Source organism: Corylus avellana, chromosome ca3 (genome assembly GCF_901000735.1).
Source record: "Corylus avellana chromosome ca3, CavTom2PMs-1.0".
Taxonomy (NCBI): Eukaryota; Viridiplantae; Streptophyta; class Magnoliopsida; order Fagales; family Betulaceae; genus Corylus; species Corylus avellana.
The window spans coordinates 2,546,439-2,567,787 of NC_081543.1; the positions used below are offsets into that span (position 1 = coordinate 2,546,439).

The following is a 21,349-nucleotide window of genomic DNA, read 5'->3' on the forward strand; positions in this document are numbered from 1 at the left end:
TAAAAGTGGCATTTTACAAGACGATATCTTATCATCATTGTTTGTGCAATCAATCTTTGGTTGTTTGTTTTTTCTTTTTTCTCCAAAGCTGTTACTTTGTAATTTTATGCTTTTTATGTTGGAGAAAATGACCTGTTTGCATCCTAGGGTAAGTCTCCTAAGTTCTGCCTACCTGGCATCTGGTGCAGTGAGAAAGGGTGTTCAAAATTTACACTTTGTATATATATATATATGTATACATATATATTTTTCTTTTTTGATGAATGTGAAGAAGGTTTACAGCATCAATGATTAAGATTGAAGGAGAGAGAGATGGGGTTAATAGAAGGGTGGGGTCCAGACCTTATCAGTTCCAGGTGTTGGCTCAGGTGGTGGGACCGGGCTGCTGGTCATTGCCCAAACCAATGTACAATGTCACTGACAAACAGGTGGATCATTCCCCATCTTTTCTTATGGTGCAGTTGCTGGCACCATAGAGAAATCGGTGGTGGGTGTTGATGACCCCACCTCCCAGATGGCCCCATCAGCTCATTAATCTACACCGTTCATTCGCTGGGCCACCATTTTCATGGGCACATTGAATGATTGGGTCTCAGTGAGGGGAAAAGATGTGGAATCTGCAGTTCCCATGGTCCAACTTGTTTACTGTCTCCCTTCAACATGTTTTTAAGACTACTTTCTAGTTGGCATTTCACAATTGTTGGACCTTCTTTTTTTAACACCCTATTACATCTCTCTCTCTCTCTCTCTCTCTCTCTCTCTCTATATATATATATATATATATGCTCGTATACATATACTTTGTAGGGTTTTGCTTTAGTTCGATTTCAATTTGAAATTAAGTTCGTTACTCGATTGTAACACGTGTCCCACATCGGGACACAAAGGACATGTGTCACAATCCTATAATTTGTATATATCATGATTAGAGCTACTTATCAAAAACAAAAGTCATGATTAGAGTTGGAGGTATTGGTTTATTCACTTTTTAGGAATCATAGCTCCTAAATGTTAAATATAATATCTTCATCCTAATTATTATTTTATTAGACTGACGTGATAATATCTTATCATCCCTTAATTTTTTTAATCAAGGCTAGTAAATATTATCACACCACCAAGTAAGTAAAATAAGAGTGTAATGTACATGGCATCCATCGATGAAGTGAAGGGTAAGTTGGAATCTAAGAAGTAGCTTAGATCACAAGCAAGGGAAAATGAATTACATCACAACTCACACGAAAAAGCAACGTAATACATCTTATAAATTTTTTACAAAACTAACGTAACGGTTTACGTATTACTTACTATGTCAGTCATTAATAATAAAATTTAATTATAAAACTATTAACGTACATCAATTTGTAGATTCACATAGCTTTTTTGTCATTAACAGTTAATTTTCCTTGTTATTTTTTCTCTACTCCTTCTCTATATATTGTAATTACATCTTGTTGTATATAAGTATATCTGGCAGGGTCTTGTAATCACCTGGGTTGGGCAATCAAGGAAGAGTTAAATTCAAGTTATGGGTGTGGGTGGTTTTATATATATATATATATATATATTTTTTTTTTTTTTCTTTTTCTAATGCCCAGCAAACAATAAAAATAAACTATAAAAGTGGTCGTGTCCTGCGGGCTTCTTAATGATGATACGGCATGTAAAAAGAAAGTCTGACAGGTGTACTCACATTGTAAAATTCAAAATACCTGCTTCGTAGATTCCATAAGTTTTACACAACTTTATTAATAAATAAATCAACCATATTAAACTAAATTAACTAATCCCCATCTCTTACGAAACTTTCCCAATTAACTATATATATAATATCCGTTATTAAAAATCATTGCCCAAGTATTCCCAACAGCCATCTCCATAGTTGTGATATGACAGCAGATCATTCTTCTAAATTATCTTAATATTTTACTCATGAATAATATTATTCTTTATATTTATTTATTACACTATTTTTGTATAGACTAATATAACATGTTCTAAGTCACTTTACATGTTAATCACTTAAAGTATATTATATCAGTTAATATGAAATGTGTACGAAGAATAGCATTACTCTTTTCTCACATAATGTATAATTTTAAATCATTCTGCTAATTTTGGAATAATGTGACTTTTTATATTCATTTCACACCACTAATGTAATGTATTTTATGTGGCTTTTCATATTACATACTTAAAAAAAAATTAAGCTATTTAAAATATGTCATAGTCAACTTGTATGACATAAGTGTGAGGAGTAATATTACTTTTGTCTTAATCAGAAGTGATTTTTGACATTTAAAAAACTTGCAAAATAACTAAAAAAATGTGTGAAACAATCTTGACAAATAAACATAGTTTGATGAACATCTCCTTATTTTTGTGATTTTTTTTGTATTAAAATTTTACTTGGACATTCAAAGTAATGGATTTTTTTTGTACCCAAAGAGATGTTAAATATAGTTTGAGTGAGTTTAATTAGTGTTAATTAATAGAGGTACATATAAGGTGAATTGGGACGCTGCAACATATATCGTTATGGGGCGAATAGCCATAGGCATTGTGATAAGGGATTTCGAGGGGCATATAAATGCAGCTCGTAGCCTAACAATTCTTGGGCATTTAGAACCGGTGGTAGTAGAGGCTTTGGCAGATTTTCATGCGGCTCAATTTAGTAGGGATTTGAGGCTACAGAATATTTTTATGGAATGAGATGCCCTTCATACGTGTTGTGCACAGAATGAAATTGAAGCTGCTTTGGACAGACAATGGCAAAATATACGTGCGGTGCTAGATTCGATGCATAGATGGCAGATTGGTCATATTAATAGAGAAGCTAATGCGGTGGCGCATATATTAGCCCAACAAACAAATAAAACTATTATAAATGAGATTTGGATGGAAGAGATTCCTCATTGTATTTGTAATATTATTGTTTCTTTAAAGCAACCACAATTATGAATGAAAATTTTATTTTTTTCAAATAAATAAATAGAGATTCAATGTATATCGAGATTCAATAATTTGGTATGAGATATTTATGTTGTCATTATTTTCTTGTGGGTGTAATTTAAAACAAACTCAAACTTTAAATTTATTATATGATTGACCCACCCAACTATAAGGCAGTTATTTGGTAGAAGTTGTCGAGTTGCTTGTTCTTGTTCATATAAAAAGAAAAAAAATAAATTAAAAAGAAAAAGAAAAAAATATACTACAAATTGGTCCCTTTAAATGTCCATTTATTGTCAATCTAATTTTTCATGTTTCAAATTGAAAATTTTGGTCCTAACACTTCTAAAGTACATTCAATGTAGTACCTCTGTCTACATCTGGGTATCTATCAATAGACTAATGTCATATTTTTTCTACAAAAATTTTAAATTAAAGTCACTATTTTTTATCAAATGACTTATAGTAATGATATTAAAGTCGATGTCCTTGAACTCGACAACACAAGTTACTCATATTTTTAGTTAAATATTTCATATATTGTGCTCTATTTGTAGCAAAAGGGAGGATTAAAATAGTTGTATGTCAAACTAATATATTAATATCATTTAACTATCAAGAGTACGTACAAGTGGTTCATAGGTCAGCGTCAAGGCAATTTTCATGTAGTTAGGTAAAACACAAGGACATGGGTTCAACTTCTGCAATGAAAATTTTCATGTCTGATTAGTGTAAGTAAACCAAATTAGGTTTCGCTGGTGTTCGGATGAGACTAAGTCATGCTATGGTTTAACGTCTAAGCCCCTCTTGTCATGAACTCCTATGATATTAATCTCATCAGTAAAATGTCTTTATCGCATTTTAGTAAACAGTTGAGAAGAAATGATCGAGAGAAAAATCTTATTTATTTTTTTTTTTTGGTATGCAGACAATTTTTACCGTTTATTTTTTACACATAAAGGGGAGCTAAACTCATCCATTCCTCAATAATCTACCTGCATGACAAGCACATTTATGCCATTTATTGTCTTGTTGTATTTGTCTGGGAGAATGGTGTTACACCATCATCATCCAATAGAAATAGTGTTGGTTGAACACATGTTGCACATGGATGTGAATCCATATCATACAACCCAATGGTCCCTGCAACACAACCTTGTGTCCCAAAAATAGCATGATTAGACACACCCTGCAAGCCGTGTATTCTTCTGGCTGGTGAACAAGCAAGTCGGCAACTGCATTGGATATCTATATATATATATATATATATATATTTGTAAAAGGTTGGTTAATACATACAAAGAACCAAGAGATTCTATTAATTTGGCCCATTAAATCTCTTAATTCCCTTCTGATTTGGTTGTTTGGGCCCAGAAAATCTATTAATCCCTCCCCCCACCCCCACTGGTTTTTGGATGGCAGATAAAGTTGCACAACCATGTGCCTGCCTACTGCCTACTGGCTACTGGCATTCAGCGTACAAGTTGGTTGTTAGGATGAAAATTGAAAGTAATTAGGTTTAGTCCCACCATCACATCTACCCCAAAATAGCTCAAGACCCACCAACACATCCACCCCAAATGGTGGCTTCTGCATGCTCATCTTCGGACATGCTTGTCCCTCCCAATTGGGTACATTTTCGGTTTACGTGCTGTAAAAAAATTAAAAAATAAAATAAAAATTACAGTCTATCTGTGTGTGTTGTAGTTTAATTAACGGTCTAAATTTAATCTTAATATTTCTCTATTTTTCGTGGAAAACTTGAAATTAAATCTCATCGGTGAAAAAGACTGCAACAAATATGCTATAATTTGTTTTTTAAGTCACCTAAGCAAAATCTCATCCAAAATAGTCATTTACTGGCTGATTGTGTGGCATACAAAACCTAGGCCTAAAGTCCATCCAAGCACCCACCCAACATTGGGTATTAAAAGCAGTCTGCTTGCTACGTGAAAGGAAAAAAAAAGAAAAGAAAAAAACCCTCTAAAAACACATTAGCAAACACAATTAATGAAGTTTTTGTTTGGTTTAGTAGTAAAACCATGTGGCTTGAAAAAGAAAACAACGATTTCAAAATACAATTAATAAAAACGTGGTTTTCTAAAGGAAAAAAGTTAAACGTTCCGTAAAAGTATGGTTCGTGGTTCGACCTTCAAAATCATACTTATATATAAAAAAAAAAAACATACACACATTGTCCCATTGAGTTAATTGCTTATTGCACGAACACGAAGACGGAGATGGAGATTTTTTTATGCTTTCAAATCACAACTTTTTTCTAATGCACTTTCAAATATGATACTTTCCTGCAATTTTGTTTAAAAAAGCGTATTTGATGTGCGAAATCACAAAGCCAAACACCCTTAAAATGCATCTTTGTTTGAATGAAAATGTAGTATGTCAAAATATACTATAACATTGTATGGTCTGAATCATGATAAAAAAAAAAATAATAAGAACAATATATAAATCTAGATTTGTAATTTTTAAACTAAAAAAATTGTCCTAAACTATTGAGAAATTGATTAATCTTTGAATATATACAATTTATCGTTTTATTTGTATTAGATAATTATTGGGTTAAGAGTTGAGGATTTTGACCAATGCCTCTGTTCTGTAGTTTAGGACTTTAACAGCAATGTATTTACGCTTAATCATAACGTGGGAGAATGGTGACGCCAAGGGCTCCGAACGGGTATCGGTGGAGTCACTCAAAACGCGTAGCTCTGATCTGGGTCACCTCCGCCTGCATCTTCTACGCTCTGTTCCAAATGGCCGTCCGCAACTCCTCCCATGACCAAACCCCAACTTCTTCTTCGTCTTCAGGTACTGCTCCTAATTCCTTTTTCTTCTGCCCTGTTTGGGAATCTTGGGACTGAATTTAATGTTTGTGGCATTGTTTCAAGATTCAAAATCCGAAATTCTCTTAACCACCGTAAGTGAAATCTCAAATAGGAAAGACCCATTAATTTAACGGTGCTTTGTTGTGAGATTTTTGTACAAAAACAATGAATTTACCCGCTAATCCTTTTTAGTCTTAATTTTATGCATGTAAGTTGAAGCTCACTGCTAGATATATTATAAAATTCGCTTCTACTGATTCTCTGCATATATTCGTGGATTTACCGGCTAATCCTTGTTAAAAAATTATAATTTTATGCGAATTTCGGTTTGGGTGCATAGCTAGAACTTAGCTCACTGCTGTGTTTATTCTAGATTATCTAGAAGCTGTTTGATTATTATAATATGTGGTGGTAGATTAGTGGGGTAATGCTAACTTGGGATAAACTTGCATCAGGTTCTGCAATTACTAATGGGGATCTAAGGTCGAAATTGTATGATAAGATGGAGAGGGATTTAGATGAGAATGGGGCGGCTTTTCTTAAACAGGGTGAAACATCTCAGTCGTTGTCGCTTTCGGATATTTTCACTTTGAAGGATGGATCTGTAACACCTGTACTTAAAGTATGAGACTATAATTAAGTTGTTCCATTTACATACTGAGCTAGCATAATTAATTTCATCTTTGATCGAGTGGCAATGATGGCTTACCTCTTTTGTGTGTGCGTGTGTCTAGGCAGCAAACCCTCCTGTACGAGCTAATGTTTTGCATCTCAGCACAGCATACTCGGTGCACATCTCGTAAGCATTTATTTTCATAGTCCATGCTGTTGCAATTTGTTGTAGTTCCTTATATGTTAAATTCATATGTTTGAGATTTTTAGTGAAGTAAACATCTGGAGTTTTTAATTTTAGAATTATTGTAAACTAAAAAAATCAATGGTCACCTTTCCTCTACTTGGGTGCAGTCATATTAAATTCAAGCTCCCATTTGTTTGAATGATTTGTGAGACATTCCAAAAATCTTCATGACCAAAGGTTAACAGTCTAACTTGAATGATTTTTTTTTTTTTTTTTGATGTCGGGGAACCTCTCCAAAGTAGAGCCCTTTGGACCCACCTCTGCAGAGTAAACCCCGGTCTTGCGCACCCTCGAAAGTTTTCCTACACGGAACTAGTTAAATTGCTGGCTTTTCACCAGAGGGCATGGCCCCAAAGGATTGTTTGCACCCATGAGGTATTGAACCTTGGACTTTGAAGGGATGATACCTCAAGACCAAGGCCTCCACCACTTAAGCCAACCCCTTGGGGTTTTTGAATGATTTTTGAAACATTCTTAAGGCTCATCCCAACATTCATAGAAGTTGAGACGGCTAAACTTATCCAATCTTATTGATTCTCGCATTGTCAGTTATTAGAAGGTGGTCTCTAATATATGGCCTTCTATCTTCTGATTAATTGATCATATGGCATGAAGTATGACCAGTAGAGACACCATGCTTCTCAGTCTAGGAATGTTGTTTGCCAATTGCCAATAGCTTCCCTTGTCATCCTCGGTGGCTTACTCTCAGAAAAGGTTTGGCCCACATTCGAATCGGCTGAATTAAAATTTTTGGTGAAAAATCAACTTAACTGAATGATATATTATCTAGCTGCAAACATAATGGCCTAGTAATTGATGGATCCCATTGACAGGATTAATTGTGCAAAGAATTTCCATGATTTAATGAGTTATGGCCATCAAATTTACATGTTTTGTGTCCTTAAAAAAAATTCTCAATGGGTTTTGTGTCATCTATAAAAGGCATGTGAAATAGATGGTTAAAACTCATCAAATCATGATGACTTTTTAAATTCTAATTCGAGAACTCATAAAATGATTAATCTAAGTCCTTAGTTTTGCTAAATTGAATCTTTGAATTGTGGGTTTTTAAGCCTTTAATGAGACTAATAGTTGCAGTTCTGATGGTTTTGGATGTGAAATAGAAATTTGACCTTCACAACAAGATACTCAAGTATTGATTCCAAAATTGTGATACTCAAGCATCTGTTGGGAAGAATATATTAAATATTACACCTTTCCTTATTTTTCATATTTTAGCACCTTAATCTTCTTAGGTTTTATATAGTAATTTTCTCTTCTTTCCTTTTTAAATCCATACATGCTTGCTTGGGACAGGGAGGCTGTAAAACATATATTTAATCCATACTTTGATAAAGGTAAGCTTTTAACTTGCGTACTTCTTCACATTTGTGTTGTTATCAGTTTGTTATTCATTGCTTTTAAACTATTACAATTTGGTTTAGTTGATATAATTCACATTTCTTAGAAAATTATGATTTGAGCTTGTTGCCTTATTTTGTTGGCATTCTTATTTGTATTTGTTTAGCAATCTGGTTTCAGAACTCCAGTTTGTACCATTTTAGCATGTTTCATGCCTCACATCATATTGCACCTGTTCCTGCTAACGAAGCTGAGGTAAACTGCCTTTTAGAGCGATTTTATGTGCACATAATTCTTCTTTTTGAAGTACAGATTTAATTCTTGAACCTTTTGTTTGGTTTCTCAGATAGAAGCCGAAGCAAGCGCTGTTCATGCAGTTGCAGATGTTCTTTGCCCTTTAAAAATTGTTTTAGACAGGGTGGTTTTGACTTCAACTGGAGTGCTTCTGGGATGTTGGCAGGTTATTCTTGATAACTTTTATATGCTCATTTGCTTTTCCTTACCTCTTATTGTATGTATAGATGAGATATGATCTGCATTGTTAAAAATTACATGTATCTCAATGTGCATTGCAATGAAGGTTTATCTATTGTGCATGTTTTCACTGAAGCTTTACTTTTATCATTCAAGCCCGTAAACTTAAACCTTGAATTTTCATCTTACAAGCTTCTGTTCCTGTAAGTGGATGGTTGTCACTGTCAGATTGGTTAATTATTGGTTAGGGAGACCAACTGGGTGGGGAAGAACCTTGTATATGGTAACCACTCCATGTGTCTCAGAAATTCTTAAGCAGTATTATTATCTGCAGAATTTATTGTGAATCATTACATTGACAATTTTTTGTAAGAAATACAATAATAATGTGCATCACCACTTCATATTAATGGTTTAGTCTTTAATGTAGGTAATTTCTGGGACAGATCCCATAGCCATTCGTGCCAAGCTGAGGACTGCATTGCCACATGCGCCACAAAAGCAACTTGTAAGAACCAAATGAATCTCTTTATTCTTGTTGAATTCTTAGAAGTTGAAGTGAAGGAAATCAATGGCTTGAGGTATGAATGGCTCATGCAGCACTTCAACTCCTAGTATTGGATTGCAATATTTGAATCATGTGAATGTCTTCATCAGACCTCTGCATGCCATGGTTGGGGTCTAAGGAGGCCACGGCCCCCAGAAGTTCGAATAGACCTCTCTCATAAGTTTCACATTTCCCTTGCTTGGAAGAAGTTCGAAATTCTTTTTGGGTCTCCTTTGTATGCCCCCCATGGACTTGATTTCTATCCTTTCATTTTTTATATCTGGAGAGAAGGAAGAGGCCCCTAGGAAAGTAACAGGGATTTCAAATCTCGAAAATTTGACATGTTATTGAAGGAACCTTTCAGAAAAGCATATTGAGCTGTATGGCCTCCCAGATGGTAAACCTTTTCAGGTCCAGCACCACATGGTGTTTTTATAGAATACATTGACTGATGATATGTGCATCTAATTATGTTAGTTTATGTTAAGAATAAAGAGATGCTGATATATCCTATGTTGGATCTCATTTCTGTGTGGTGGGTCCTATCTTCATGTCCTGGCCTTATTGGTTCCTTACTCAATATCATTGGTAGATTCAAACTGTGTAGTTTGCGTTCCTCAAGTAGAATGATTATATAAGAAATGATAAGTATGTGGTTATTATCATTTGCTAATCTGCAGTTATTTTATGCTACAGTATGATGCTGCTATTCTTCACACATCATTTGCAAGGCTTCTAGGACACCCTACAGCATCGTCAATGGTAGTACACCATATCTCTAACTTTGTTGCATCTTATGTGTGATCAAGTTACTGCTTGAAATCACTCACAATTTTTAAAAAGTGGCAATGAAAACCAGTTGAAAAGTACATGCTTCTGTTGTCTCGGAAGTCAAGAAGTAACTTTTGGCACTAGCTTTAGAAGAATTGTGTAGAAACAAATGCTTTTCATACGATATATTCTTCATGTCAACTTGTGATAACATAAAAACTCCAATAGATATCAAGGCATTTTAGTGCCCATGCAATACACCTTTCACGAGGCCTGAGATTACTGGTCTTGGATGACTATTAATAAATTGTGGATGTGATCATGACTTTGTTGCTTGTAAGAAGTTTTATGAGTGTTCAAATGTCGCATTTTGATCACCTCTTCCAAATCAGAAGTTAAGGAACATTTGTTGTTTCTCATGTTAAGATGAATTGCAGCTTTAATTTTTTTTTAATATACTTGGTTCTAATATCTACTCTTGTGACTGTTGTCCTATTTAGGAGATGCATAAAACTTCAGGCGAAGTTCAATTTTTCCATGATCTAGTTGCTCGCCTAAACAATAAAATCCGAGGATTTGAGGTAAGTTGTTATGTTCAATTATGGTAGTATTTAAAATTTAAAAGTTTTTGGTTACATGGTTGTAGTTGAACTTGGGCTTTTTGTTTTAGTAGCATTCAGTACTAATGTTTTGTCAATTTCTGTTTTTACTCGTGTTAGAAGATGAGATTAGATGGGAATATGTCCATACATTTGAAAAAATCATTTCATGTGACCATGCATTGTGCCCTGGCATTAGCAACCTTCACTTGTTAGTCATGTGATGTGTCCTTTTTGAATGTGGCATGTCATTCAAAAAGCAAAGGAAAACTTTTTATGGTATAATGGCATACAATAACATTGGGACTGTATGATCCTTCTTGTGAAATTAAGTTGTAACTTTGTCCTACATGCTTTGATGCTCAAGTGTGGAACTGAAAAAATTATTATAGTAACAAAAAGAAGTAGAAGGTGTCTGCATAAGATAATTGTTTTATGTCAAGCACCTTTATTGAGGGTAAGAATTTGGTGATAGTGAATACAAGGCTCACATGGCACTTCCTTTGCATCTTCAGAGATGAATCAAACGAACTTTTCATAAAGTAGGATACATTCACTTTTTAAGGCACCTTGTTGACAAGAATGTCGAAGTGCAGCTTTCTTGTGATCACCTATCAACTTTCACTTTTACCTGCAGCAGCCTATAGAAATTATTCTTGTAGAGTCTAGCACACTTTTGGGAGCAGCTTAATGGAGAAAAACCTTAATATTCAGATTATTGATACCCAAAATTGACATCTCAATTTTTTATCTTTTCCATTTGGGTCGGTGGGACCTTTTGTATAACTTATCTGAAAAGGCTGTTGCCTGTTGGTACTTCTCTGTTTTGGAAATCCTTTTTCTTTTCTTCTTTTTTAAGAAATCAACCCAGGGGTAGAATTGCTTGAAAGTATTGACCTTTGAACATCATTTAGAGGAAAAATGCTTGGGGTACTACGGGTTTTACTTAGGGGTGACAATTCTATTCGCATATTAGTTTCGGGTCGTGTCAAAAATTGCCAACCCTAATTTTACTACTCCCATACAAAACTCACTTGACAGTATCTTAATAGTGAAAAAAAAAAAAAAATTAAGCATGTAGCAATATGCATTACCAAATCATGTAAATTTTATTGTTTAGTAGCTGACATGGTAAATGTTACATGAATTGTTATATCAATAAACTTGTAGTAAAAGTTACAGTATCTTTAGCCGAACTTTTAGACTTTTGGCAAGGCTACACTGTCAGCTTTTGCAAACTGATTAATTTAACTCTTCTAATGTTTGGTCTGTGGATATATGTAATTCAGGCAGTGGTATCCGAGCTCTGGTATGTAGAGGAATATGATGTGCTGGCTCTTGCATTGGATGGAAGAATGAAGGTTCGCAGGTTTCAACTTGGCTGCTCATGAATCCAAGATATTCCAAAGATGATAAAGATAACAAAAAAAAACATATTTCATAGGCTTATTGGATCTCTCTCATTTTGGACATGTCTATGTAAATATACAAATTTAGTCATTGATGGTCGTAATATCAGTCAATCTCCCCATTCTTGCATCAATCTTTTCCCTCTTTCATTTCAATAATTATGTGTGTGAGTGAGTTTTACATCAAGTAGATTACAATTGTTTATGGAAAAAGGTCTTATCAATTTTTTTTTTTTGGTTTAAACCTTGAAAAATCAATCCTAGAAATATAATTTTTTATTGTTTTAGCAGTGTGAAAATTATTAACCATCACTACCCAAAAAAAAAAAAAAAAAAAAAAAACCTAAACTTATATATGATTAAGGGTGCGTTTGACATTGTGATTTCATAGACAAAAAGTGTGATTTTAAATCTAGTTGCTAAAAACAGATTGTTTGAAATAGTATTTACGATTTGAAAAGGTAAAAATAAGTTTTTTTTTTTTTTTTAAATGAACAATTTCAAACATCTAAAATCTCTTAAAATTACACTGTAATCTCATTCCAAACAAACAAAAATCTAATTAGAAAAAAAAAAATAAAAAAAAACAAAAATCAGGAAAAAGAAAAAATAAATAAAATGGAACCAGTTGTAATCAGGATTGAGATTTTCTAAAATTTTTTTTTATTAAATTCATTGAGAGTAGTTTTCTCATTAAATTTTCTTATTAACTATCCTCATTAAATTTTTCTTATTAAATGTTGAAACATAATTTATTTTAAACACTTAAATAAAATAAACAATTAAAATTTATGAAATAAAAAAAAAAAATTAGGAGATCTCATCCTTTACCTTCAATGTTCATTTGGATGACATGGCCTTTGAATTTTAGGGATTAGAAGAATGAGTCGCTTGTGGAATGCGACCTCGTGGATGGCACGCGCTTGTTGGTAGAAATAAATGTGCAGTACAAAAGATTGGAATGGAATAGCTTCTCCCTTTCACCAGTACTACAAGTTAAGATACCTATGCCCATTCGTGGATGCCACACGCCCCTCGTGGCGGTGGCCCCCATCCATTGTGGAAACATGCTCCCTATTAGCTTTCAGTCGCAATAATAAATTTTCATTTTTATTAATTATTATCCTATTCTCATTTCACTCTCTATTTTATCATCATTTACTTTATTTTAAATATTGATACTATAATTTTTGAAAATTATTATTTTTTTATAACAATTTTAGCCAACCATTTGATCAATTCTTATTAAAATATATATATAGTTTTATATTAATTAAAAAAAATATCAAGATTATATATATATATATATATATATATATATATTATGAAGAATATTAGTTTGGAATCATGTCATGTCATGGGTGCATGACGCGGAAAAACACGGAGCCATACAGAGACAAAGGAGAAATCACGTGGCGGACTCACACGTTCCCGTACAATGCACCCAAGTGGGTGGCACCTGCTCGCCACGCGCTCTTGTGTGCCTTCTTCTACTGTCCCCGCCGCTCTCCCACTCTCCTTCTCCGTACTATACGAAGCACGCGTTTGGATTTCTCTCTCTCTCTCTCTCTCTCTCTCTCTAAAAGCCCTAAATTTCATCGTCAATTATACGATTCCCCTGTGTGTTTTTTTTTTTTTTTCCCCTGTTCTTCGTTTTTGCATTTCTTAAGGTTTGTCAGAAACCGCTTTCTTCAGGAACTGTCTGTGGCTGGGTTGGTTGGGTTGCTGCTGGGCTTTTGATCTGGAGGTATCAATATTTTGTGGGTTCTCTCTTTGGCCTCTTGTTTAATCAATGGTTTTTAATGTGCTTCCTTTGTTTTCTTTGCTTTGCTTTTGGTTTTATTGGGTGGGTTAGTTTGTGATTTCGGTTTTTTGGTTTTAGCAATGCCCTGTTTTTGTTTTGGTTGCTATGAAATTGTTGGAAAAGTACAGGAAAGTGAAAGATGTTCTTGGTTCCCAAGAATTAGTCAAATTTGAACTAACCCAAGTCTTGGGCATCCCTCTAATGGGTTCTTTTCTTTTTGTCCAAAAAAAATTTAAAGTTCTTTTCTTTTTCCCCATAAATAAATAAACGTAGTTTTGTTGGCAGTCAGATAGAAGCTGCTTGAATTAAGAAACACCAATGTTTGGGAAATGATCAAAGTTTCCATTTCTAGATAATTGTTTGATGCAGCTACTATGGAATGCTGAAGCGTGGAAAAAACAAGCCTAATTGTGATTATATTATTGTCTCCTTTCTATTTGGTTATCTGCTATTATAAAAAAAGAAAGTTTGAATTGGTGTAGTTTTTTATTCTTAAGGAATTCTCCGCTGGCGTTTAATTCATCGAGACGAGCATGGACTCGGAAGCTCACAGCGCATTGGTTGACAAGGTCAATGTGGTGGTGGAGGATTCTATGAATAGGTAATTGCTCATAGATCCTAAGTTTGATGCTGGATGGTTGAGTATTTATCTGCCACTAAGATATCTTGTAATAAAAGCAGAGTATCTCAAATTCAATGCTTGAGTTACAGATTAATTGGGGCTGGTTTGATTTTCTTTAGTATGAACTAATGTACCTGAAACTAAAAATTACCCTTTTAAAAGAATGTTTTACAAGAGACAAGATACAGTTGATTGTAATGCCACTTAATTGCAAAATTTGAAGCTGTGGAAACCAATAAAGAGTGTAGGCGGATGATGTCATGACTTTGTGGCGCTCCCACAGGCCTGCGCCTATGAACAAATGGTGTAAAATGCAATTCTTTGATTGGTAGTTACACATGCACCTAGTGGATTTTGATTCTATGAGGTCAACCACCACACCATTTTTACAGGTAGAGGAGGTGCCATTTGAGTTAGAGTCCAGTTGTAAAATTTAATGAATGATTGATTTTATAGTTTTAAGAAATTTTTGAGTCTGTTAATGTGCAAAATGCTGCACGGAAATTTTCAATATACCTTTTAAATGGTTGTAGGTGGTTTATAGCTTTTAAATAAACTTCAATTGGAAAAAAGGAGACAATGAACACATATGGGCTTGAATTAGTTTGCTGTAAATAACTATATATCGTTCTTGTCAAGGTAGTAAGAAGATAAACAGATGAATCACTTTAAGTGGTTGACTGGAATTCTTTCCAGAAATGGGGTTTCTATGAATCTATGATGTTATGTTCGCTTACATTGTTTTCGTGATTGATCCGAACTTTTATATTCGCCTTTTCATGTCGAGCCCTAGTTCATACTGTTAATATGAGGCTACAAACATCCTTGTTTTTTAGGATGTTTTATCTTTGTCTACTAGATGGGGGGAGTAATTTTTTTTTCCTTTTTCTTTCCATGTTCTTTGTATGTAATTCCTAGTCTATGCATTCCGTACTTTAATAGTTTAGTTGAAGAAGCCCACTTGAGTTATACTAGGATGCATTGTTCTGCATTGGCAGGCATCTAATTTTGGGCATATTCCTACATGCATCAATACTAATAGTTAGCAGTTTCTGCTAATGCTGATGCAACTTACAGATGCTAAATGCTCAGAACTTCTTCTTAGCAACATTAATTCTGGCCATAACCGGTGCATGTTAATTTCTTGAGATAATACATCGAAGTAGCTTCACATGGATTTTAAATGTGGGTGAAAAATCGCTCGGGCACCTTGTTAGATTGCCTTAAAGTTGTTTGTGGTGCAGGACTTGTCCTGGCAAAAAGAATAAGGGGAAAGTTCCTAAAAGAATACAGAAGGCTGAGAGGGAAAGATTGAAGCGTGAGCATTTGAACGAGCTTTTTCTAGACCTGGCCAGTGCACTCGGTAACTTCCTTTCGTTTAATGATGAGATTACTCAGCCACCTACTCATGTTTTAGATTCATAGAAGTCCACTGGTCAACATGTTTAATCAAGCAACCTAATAATCTTGATTAGCTTTTTGGCTTTGACTTTATAAACAGTGGTCATTTTCAAGATGATGTGGATCTTGTGCAGAACTGACCCAGCAGAACACTGGAAAGGCCTCTACATTGTGTGAAGCTACTCGACTATTGAAAGACTTGATAGGCCAGATTGAGTGTCTCAAAAAGGAGAACGAATCTCTCTTGTCTGAATCTAACTACGTAAGGCTCTTAACACTCTTTTACTGATCTCTGGTAAATAGTCTTCTCCCATGTGTGAGGTTATCCAGCTTAAATGGTAGCAGCAGAATTTCTTCCATGAAAGCAAGCTAGAAAATTGTCATTTTCTCCTGCTTGTTACATTGAGCGGACCCCTGATCCATTCTCCTTTTTGTATGAAAATGCGTTGAATTGCTGATCCTAGTTTAAGTTGTCTTGAACAGGTGAGCATCGAGAAGAATGAGCTAAGGGAGGAGAATTCTGCCCTAGAAAATCAGATTGAGAAACTGCAGAGTGAGCTAAAAGCGAGGGTGGCCCAGTCTAAACCTGACCTAAATGTATCACCTCCTGAATTTCAGCAACCAGAATTGACATCACATTTTCCGGGAGACTGTCTGAGATTGCCTGCTGTAGAACCCTCATTGCAGCAAGCATCCGCCGTCTTTGTCCTCCCCATTGGTCCAGATCCCCAAGCTTATCCGTTGCCTGATGTTTCCCAGCTGACATCTAAGCCCAACTCAAATGTGAGCAAACCACATGCTAGGTACCCAACTCCGGCGGATTCTTGGCCGTCGGAACTTCTCAGGCAGCAGGCAACAGCAACGAAGGAATTTCAACTTAGTGGTAGCAATTGTACTGGGGAAGATGGCACTCGAAACATTTGACTTTTGTCCTCCTCGCTAATCTGTAGCTGTGCATTTCCTCTCCGTGTTTTTGATTAATTGGTTATGCCCATTTGGAGGGTTGTGTATCAATATGGATAAGTAGTGATTAGTATACCGTTCTGAGGTGAACTGGGTCAACTGGGTGATGCTTGATTTCTGGCCAAAGCAGGTGGTGGTTGGTCACCAATGCACTGCAATCAGAGAAAGGTTCCAAAAATGGTGGTTTGACTCATGAAAAGTTAACTGCTCCATTGAACCATTTTAAAAGGACCGATCTCCTGTAATTGCTTGTTCTAATTGCAATCAATCCTAATAGGCAATAGAGATAGGGGGGCCTTAACAGTGCCGCTTGCCGGTCACCCAAACACCTGCTGGGCAGGGAATAGGATTCTTTCCAGTTCATTTGAATTAGATAATATTCAGTTAGTTATATTGGAGAAGTATTTTTGTCCTATCAAAAAATGAAAAGACAAAAATACTCTTCAAATATAATTAACTAGATATTATCCAATTCAAATTAACTGAAGAGGATCTTGTTCCCTGGGCAGGTGGGTTCATTGGTGTCCTCTTATGAAGGACGGCAGTAGGCTATAATTCAATCAACAAATTATAATAAATCTCGATCCATTTTTAAATATCTAAATACAAATTTTATGCTAGTTTCTTCATTCGGCTTGTAAAGATATTAAAATGCAAATTCAAACCATATGAGTTATTCTAGATTGTGTTTGCCAAGAGACTGGACCGGACCAAGCCTCATTCCCAAAAAATTCTTCTTAAAATTAACTCTAGCATTCTTATTTTTTGTATCACATCAATAATTTTTATTACTATTCAAATAAAAAAATCACTATAAAACAAATTGTTTCACTTTTTTATACAAAATATTTTTACTTTTTTCTCTCATATTAATAAAATCTTCTACCGTACTGTTCCACTCATTTTTTTCATTCCATTGCCTTAGTTTTCCTTGTCCAAAAAGAGAGTAATTGGTTTCTTAAATATTATGTTTTTAAAAGCTTGAATAGGTTTCAACATTTTTTTTTTTCTTTTGACATGTCTACATAAGAAAATGGGAGAAAAATTCGAACTAGTAACTACTATTATATGAGATATAATCTACCGTCGATTGAGCTATCCACGTAGACATAATTGAAAATATATGAAAAACAAAATATCATCCGCACAATGTCGGTGCTGATTCTACGGATCAACAACTTCCATAGATTGTCGCCACGATGCCCCCAACTCCATTAGTAATTAGTACAACAGCTTTTGCTTTTCACCCACTTGTCTGGTCTGGTTTCTGACACGCGCGCGCAGCGCACACGTACTAACTCTCTTTTCCGTCTTTACCAATGCAATTCAACTTTAACCTGATTTGAAGTAGACAAAGAGTGAACCTTTGGCTGCTTTGGGAAGAGATTTGAGATAACAACTTAGGAAGAAGACGCATTGAGGTATCAGACAGACAGAGAGAGAGGGAGAGGGAGGGAGAGATGGGATCTGGGGCTGGAACTGCAAGTTTCTTGAAGGTGGTTCTCAAAAACTTTGATATTCTTGCCTGGTATGTCTTCCTCCTTCGCTCTTTTACCCAATTTTTTTTGTTGGGTTTATGAGAGATATATGCTGTAGTAGTTAATCGCTTAATAAGTTTCTTTTATTTGAAAACTTTGCTTATACAAACAAAGGCACTGAAAATTTTCACTAATTTGATTCATTGGTTTGATTCGCAGGCCTGTGGTTAGCCTTGTTTATCCTCTGTAAGTGGGATTCTGATTCTTTTCCTTAAATTCTTTGTTTTTTTTTTTTCTTTTTTTCTTTTTTTCTTTTCTTTTTTTTTTTTTTTTTTAAAAAAAAATCGACTATAATCTCTGGCATCCCTTAATTTTTTTTTGCTTAGCTTATGATTTTCTGTGATGGGTGGTTTTATATTATGTAGCAAGTGTATTCATGGCTGCTGTGGTTTGGGTTATTCAACAGATACGCCTCAGTTCGGGCAATCGAGACCAAATCTCCTGTCGATGATCAGCAATGGCTTACTTATTGGGTTCTGTACTCCATGATCACGCTCTTCGAGCTCACTCTAGCCAAAGTCCTTGAATGGTGAGCAGCAATATAATAGGGTTTACACGCAGTTGCTTTGTTATTTTGGAAGCAATTGCTGTTCGGAAACACTCTGTATTAATTTTGCTAACTTATGAAAAATATGGGTTTTGAATTTGGTGCATCTGGCCATTAGCTATCTTAGTGTTAATTTTCTCCGAGCTGTGTTCCATTCAACACTATCCAACATGGTTCCTTTACAAGACCTGATTTCTGAAAATACAAAGGAACCCTCCTGAAGTTTACTTGGCTTTAGGTTGTTGTGTTGTTTCACCTAATTTTGGCAGTTTTATAGAACTCTTTAATAGAACTACTGCTTCAGAGTGTTGCAGTAGAAGGTATATTGATAACCTGTGAGACTCCTTAGACACTTGGGCGGCTGTCATTATATGGAAAGTAAACTTTAATATGTAGGGGGTTGTATTGAGCATTTGAAATGTTTTGTGCTAAATTGTGTTTTCCCACCCTAAACTCTTAAGGTCATTTGCAATGTTCCACACACTTTAAATTTGAGATCAACTCCCTGAATTATGTGATTAGTTGCAAAGTTACCTGGCTGTTCATTTCAATTCTTGTCATTCTTAACCTTAATTTTCACATGTTTATCGTGTGATCATAGACAATGACATTGTAATTGACCTCATAGCTTAAGGGTATTAAGTTTAAAGCTTAAGGTGGACATTGCAGACCTCATAATTTAGGATGGGAATTTGCAATTCATTCAAGTCTTTTAATTCACAGATTTCGCATGTGGTTGTGTAGCCTATGGGCCTTGGCGCAGATGGTTAAGCGGTGGGGTTGAATTGGGGAAATGTCTTAGGTTCAAATCTTATAAATGAAAAAACAGTACTGCTTCTTATGATTTTTGTGTGGAGCTGTTAGGGATTACTTAGCTTTTGCTGTAATTTCTAAATTTATGTGGCAGGATTCCTATCTGGCCATATGCAAAGCTAATCTTGATCTGCTGGTTGGTTATCCCATACTTCAGTGGTGCTGCATATGTATATGAGCATTACGTGAGACCTTTCTTCATCAATCCACAGACTGTAAACATCTGGTATGTCCCAAGGAAGAAGGACGCCTTCAGTAAGCCAGATGACATTCTTACTGCTGCAGAGAAATATATTGCTGAGAACGGGACAGAACAGTTTCAGCATATTATTAACAAGGTATTCTCATCAGCCATAACTGTTAAGGAAAATAGTATATTTATACATGCTTTTGAGACTATATTGATAAATGATGCAAATGCGTGTGTTCCTGCAATTAATGACTAATGCTTTTGGGAGCTGCTGGTTTAATGTATTTTTTCTCTTGTTCCGCAGGCTGACAAGTCCAGGAGTGAAGGCCACTCAATCTTTAACTAGGGTCTTCGATATTGAGCCTTGTAGCTCTGAGCATGTTTTGCCATCTGGTTTCTTGTGGAGAAAAGGATGTTCGTGGTTAATGCTTGGTATTTCTGTTTCTTGTTTGAAACAATCTTTGTTTATTGTAAAAAGTTGCTTAATGTCTTAGTTTACTGTATGTAATTAGCAAAGGGTGCCTCGCATTTCCTTTTTTCCGTGCATCAGTACTCTATGGTACAGTTTTGCCTACCCGGCTATGCTAACTTGAATTAAGCACTATATTGCTAAACCATACAGTTTTTCCAATTGCTATTTTTCCCATTGCTTAAAAGTAAATATCGTGCTCCTCTTTCCATTACAGAACCATCAGGTTTCAGAGCTTGCATATTCTCATTTGTGGTTACATGATATTGCCCATATATCTCTTCTAACATCCCTAGATCATCGTCTACCCTGTGTGTAGCCCCTCTACTTTTCCTTCAACTTGGGACCTATTATTCTTTCCCTAGGTGATGATCCATGTTCATTGCATAGAGCATCATCTCAGCCGAGGTTTCCTCTAATCCATTAGGCTGTGTTCTAGTTTTGTACTTTTTGGTCCAAAAGGATAATAATGTTTGGTACTTAGTTCTCACTTGCCAGTTGCAGCTTCCTTGGTGGCTAAACCTACCTCTTTCTTGTTCTGTCCAGCCAAGAGCCAGTCCTGATCACCAGGTTGGTATTTATTTGGTTGAATAACTTGGGCTATGGTGATGGCGTTTGTTTAATGGTCAATGTCATGATAAATCATACTCTGGTTGAGCCTTGAGAAAGCTCATGTATCTATCTATATGAATCCCGGATGCTTATGAGAAATTTTACTAGTGGATAAATGTATGAATGCTTTGCTCATTGGAAGTATGAGGCCAACTCGTTAATAAATTTTTTTTTTAAAAAAAAAAGCGAGGGGTCTGGATAGGTGAGTCTTGCATTTTGGATTGTCTATTGTAAATGGGTCTCACAACCTGATTCTTTTAGGTTGTCCAAACATAAATTGAGTAATTCTATAAGTTACTTTTGCGTTTCTTATGTCACTCTAAGAACTTGGGTCTTCCTGTCACGGTGTAAATAACACTTAACCTGCTTTTGCCTAATGTTTTTCAGGATGTGTTTGTTAAAGGACTTAAAAAATGAAGTGGATTGAAACTGTAACAGATTTGGTTGATGTGAAAATAAATAAATAAATAAGAATGTTTTGCACAAAAATGTGAAGAAAAAAAATTGTGTGAAGAAAAAAATTTGTTTTGTAGTGATTTTTTTATTTAAATAGTAATAAAAAATGATTGATAAA

At 35.0% G+C, this 21,349-nt stretch overlaps 3 protein-coding genes across 4 annotated transcripts; all 3 read left to right on the forward strand.

The window, feature by feature from the left end:
• Positions 1–5,583: 5,583 nt before the first annotated feature.
• LOC132176533 (uncharacterized) lies at positions 5,584–11,938 on the forward strand. The gene is made up of 10 exons (XM_059588771.1): positions 5,584–5,778; positions 6,251–6,417; positions 6,530–6,594; positions 7,972–8,012; positions 8,183–8,271; positions 8,363–8,476; positions 8,921–8,998; positions 9,734–9,799; positions 10,309–10,389; positions 11,697–11,938. The coding sequence occupies exons 1-10, from the start codon at positions 5,622–5,624 to the stop codon at positions 11,796–11,798; spliced, it is 960 nt and encodes a 319-aa protein (XP_059444754.1). The 5' UTR covers positions 5,584–5,621; the 3' UTR covers positions 11,799–11,938.
• Positions 11,939–13,351: 1,413 nt separating this feature from the next.
• On the forward strand, positions 13,352–16,707 carry LOC132176514 (transcription factor bHLH47). 2 transcript variants are annotated; one of them, XM_059588745.1, is made up of 5 exons: positions 13,352–13,576; positions 14,118–14,221; positions 15,487–15,605; positions 15,778–15,905; positions 16,127–16,707. In XM_059588745.1, exons 2-5 carry the CDS (start codon positions 14,154–14,156, stop codon positions 16,565–16,567), a joined length of 756 nt encoding a protein of 251 aa, XP_059444728.1. In that variant the 5' UTR covers positions 13,352–13,576; positions 14,118–14,153; the 3' UTR covers positions 16,568–16,707. The 2 variants fall into 2 exon arrangements, with proteins under 2 accessions (XP_059444728.1, XP_059444726.1); XM_059588743.1 differs by having other exon boundaries at positions 13,353–13,563.
• A 1,193-nt stretch (positions 16,708–17,900) lies between these two features.
• Positions 17,901–20,325, forward strand: LOC132176115 (HVA22-like protein a). The gene is made up of 5 exons (XM_059588243.1): positions 17,901–18,134; positions 18,304–18,330; positions 18,551–18,673; positions 19,599–19,842; positions 19,999–20,325. The coding sequence occupies exons 1-5, from the start codon at positions 18,067–18,069 to the stop codon at positions 20,038–20,040; spliced, it is 504 nt and encodes a 167-aa protein (XP_059444226.1). The 5' UTR covers positions 17,901–18,066; the 3' UTR covers positions 20,041–20,325.
• The last annotated feature ends 1,024 nt before the right edge of the window (positions 20,326–21,349 follow it).

Excerpts from the sequence above, each read along its gene's own strand:
- LOC132176533 (XM_059588771.1), top strand. The coding sequence starts at position 5,622 with ATGGTGACGCCAAGGGCTCCGAACGGGTATCGGTGGAGTCACTCAAAA. Across the intron at positions 8,477-8,920 it reads TGCTTCTGGGATGTTGGCAG|GTAATTTCTGGGACAGATCC; the intron begins GTTATTCTTGAT and ends TCTTTAATGTAG. Across the intron at positions 8,999-9,733 it reads ATGCGCCACAAAAGCAACTT|TATGATGCTGCTATTCTTCA; the intron begins GTAAGAACCAAA and ends TTTATGCTACAG.
- LOC132176514 (XM_059588745.1), top strand. The coding sequence starts at position 14,154 with ATGGACTCGGAAGCTCACAGCGCATTGGTTGACAAGGTCAATGTGGTG. Across the intron at positions 14,222-15,486 it reads GTGGAGGATTCTATGAATAG|GACTTGTCCTGGCAAAAAGA; the intron begins GTAATTGCTCAT and ends TTTGTGGTGCAG. Across the intron at positions 15,606-15,777 it reads AGACCTGGCCAGTGCACTCG|AACTGACCCAGCAGAACACT; the intron begins GTAACTTCCTTT and ends GATCTTGTGCAG.
- LOC132176115 (XM_059588243.1), top strand. The coding sequence starts at position 18,067 with ATGGGATCTGGGGCTGGAACTGCAAGTTTCTTGAAGGTGGTTCTCAAA. Across the intron at positions 18,331-18,550 it reads GTTAGCCTTGTTTATCCTCT|ATACGCCTCAGTTCGGGCAA; the intron begins GTAAGTGGGATT and ends GTTATTCAACAG. Across the intron at positions 18,674-19,598 it reads CTAGCCAAAGTCCTTGAATG|GATTCCTATCTGGCCATATG; the intron begins GTGAGCAGCAAT and ends TTTATGTGGCAG.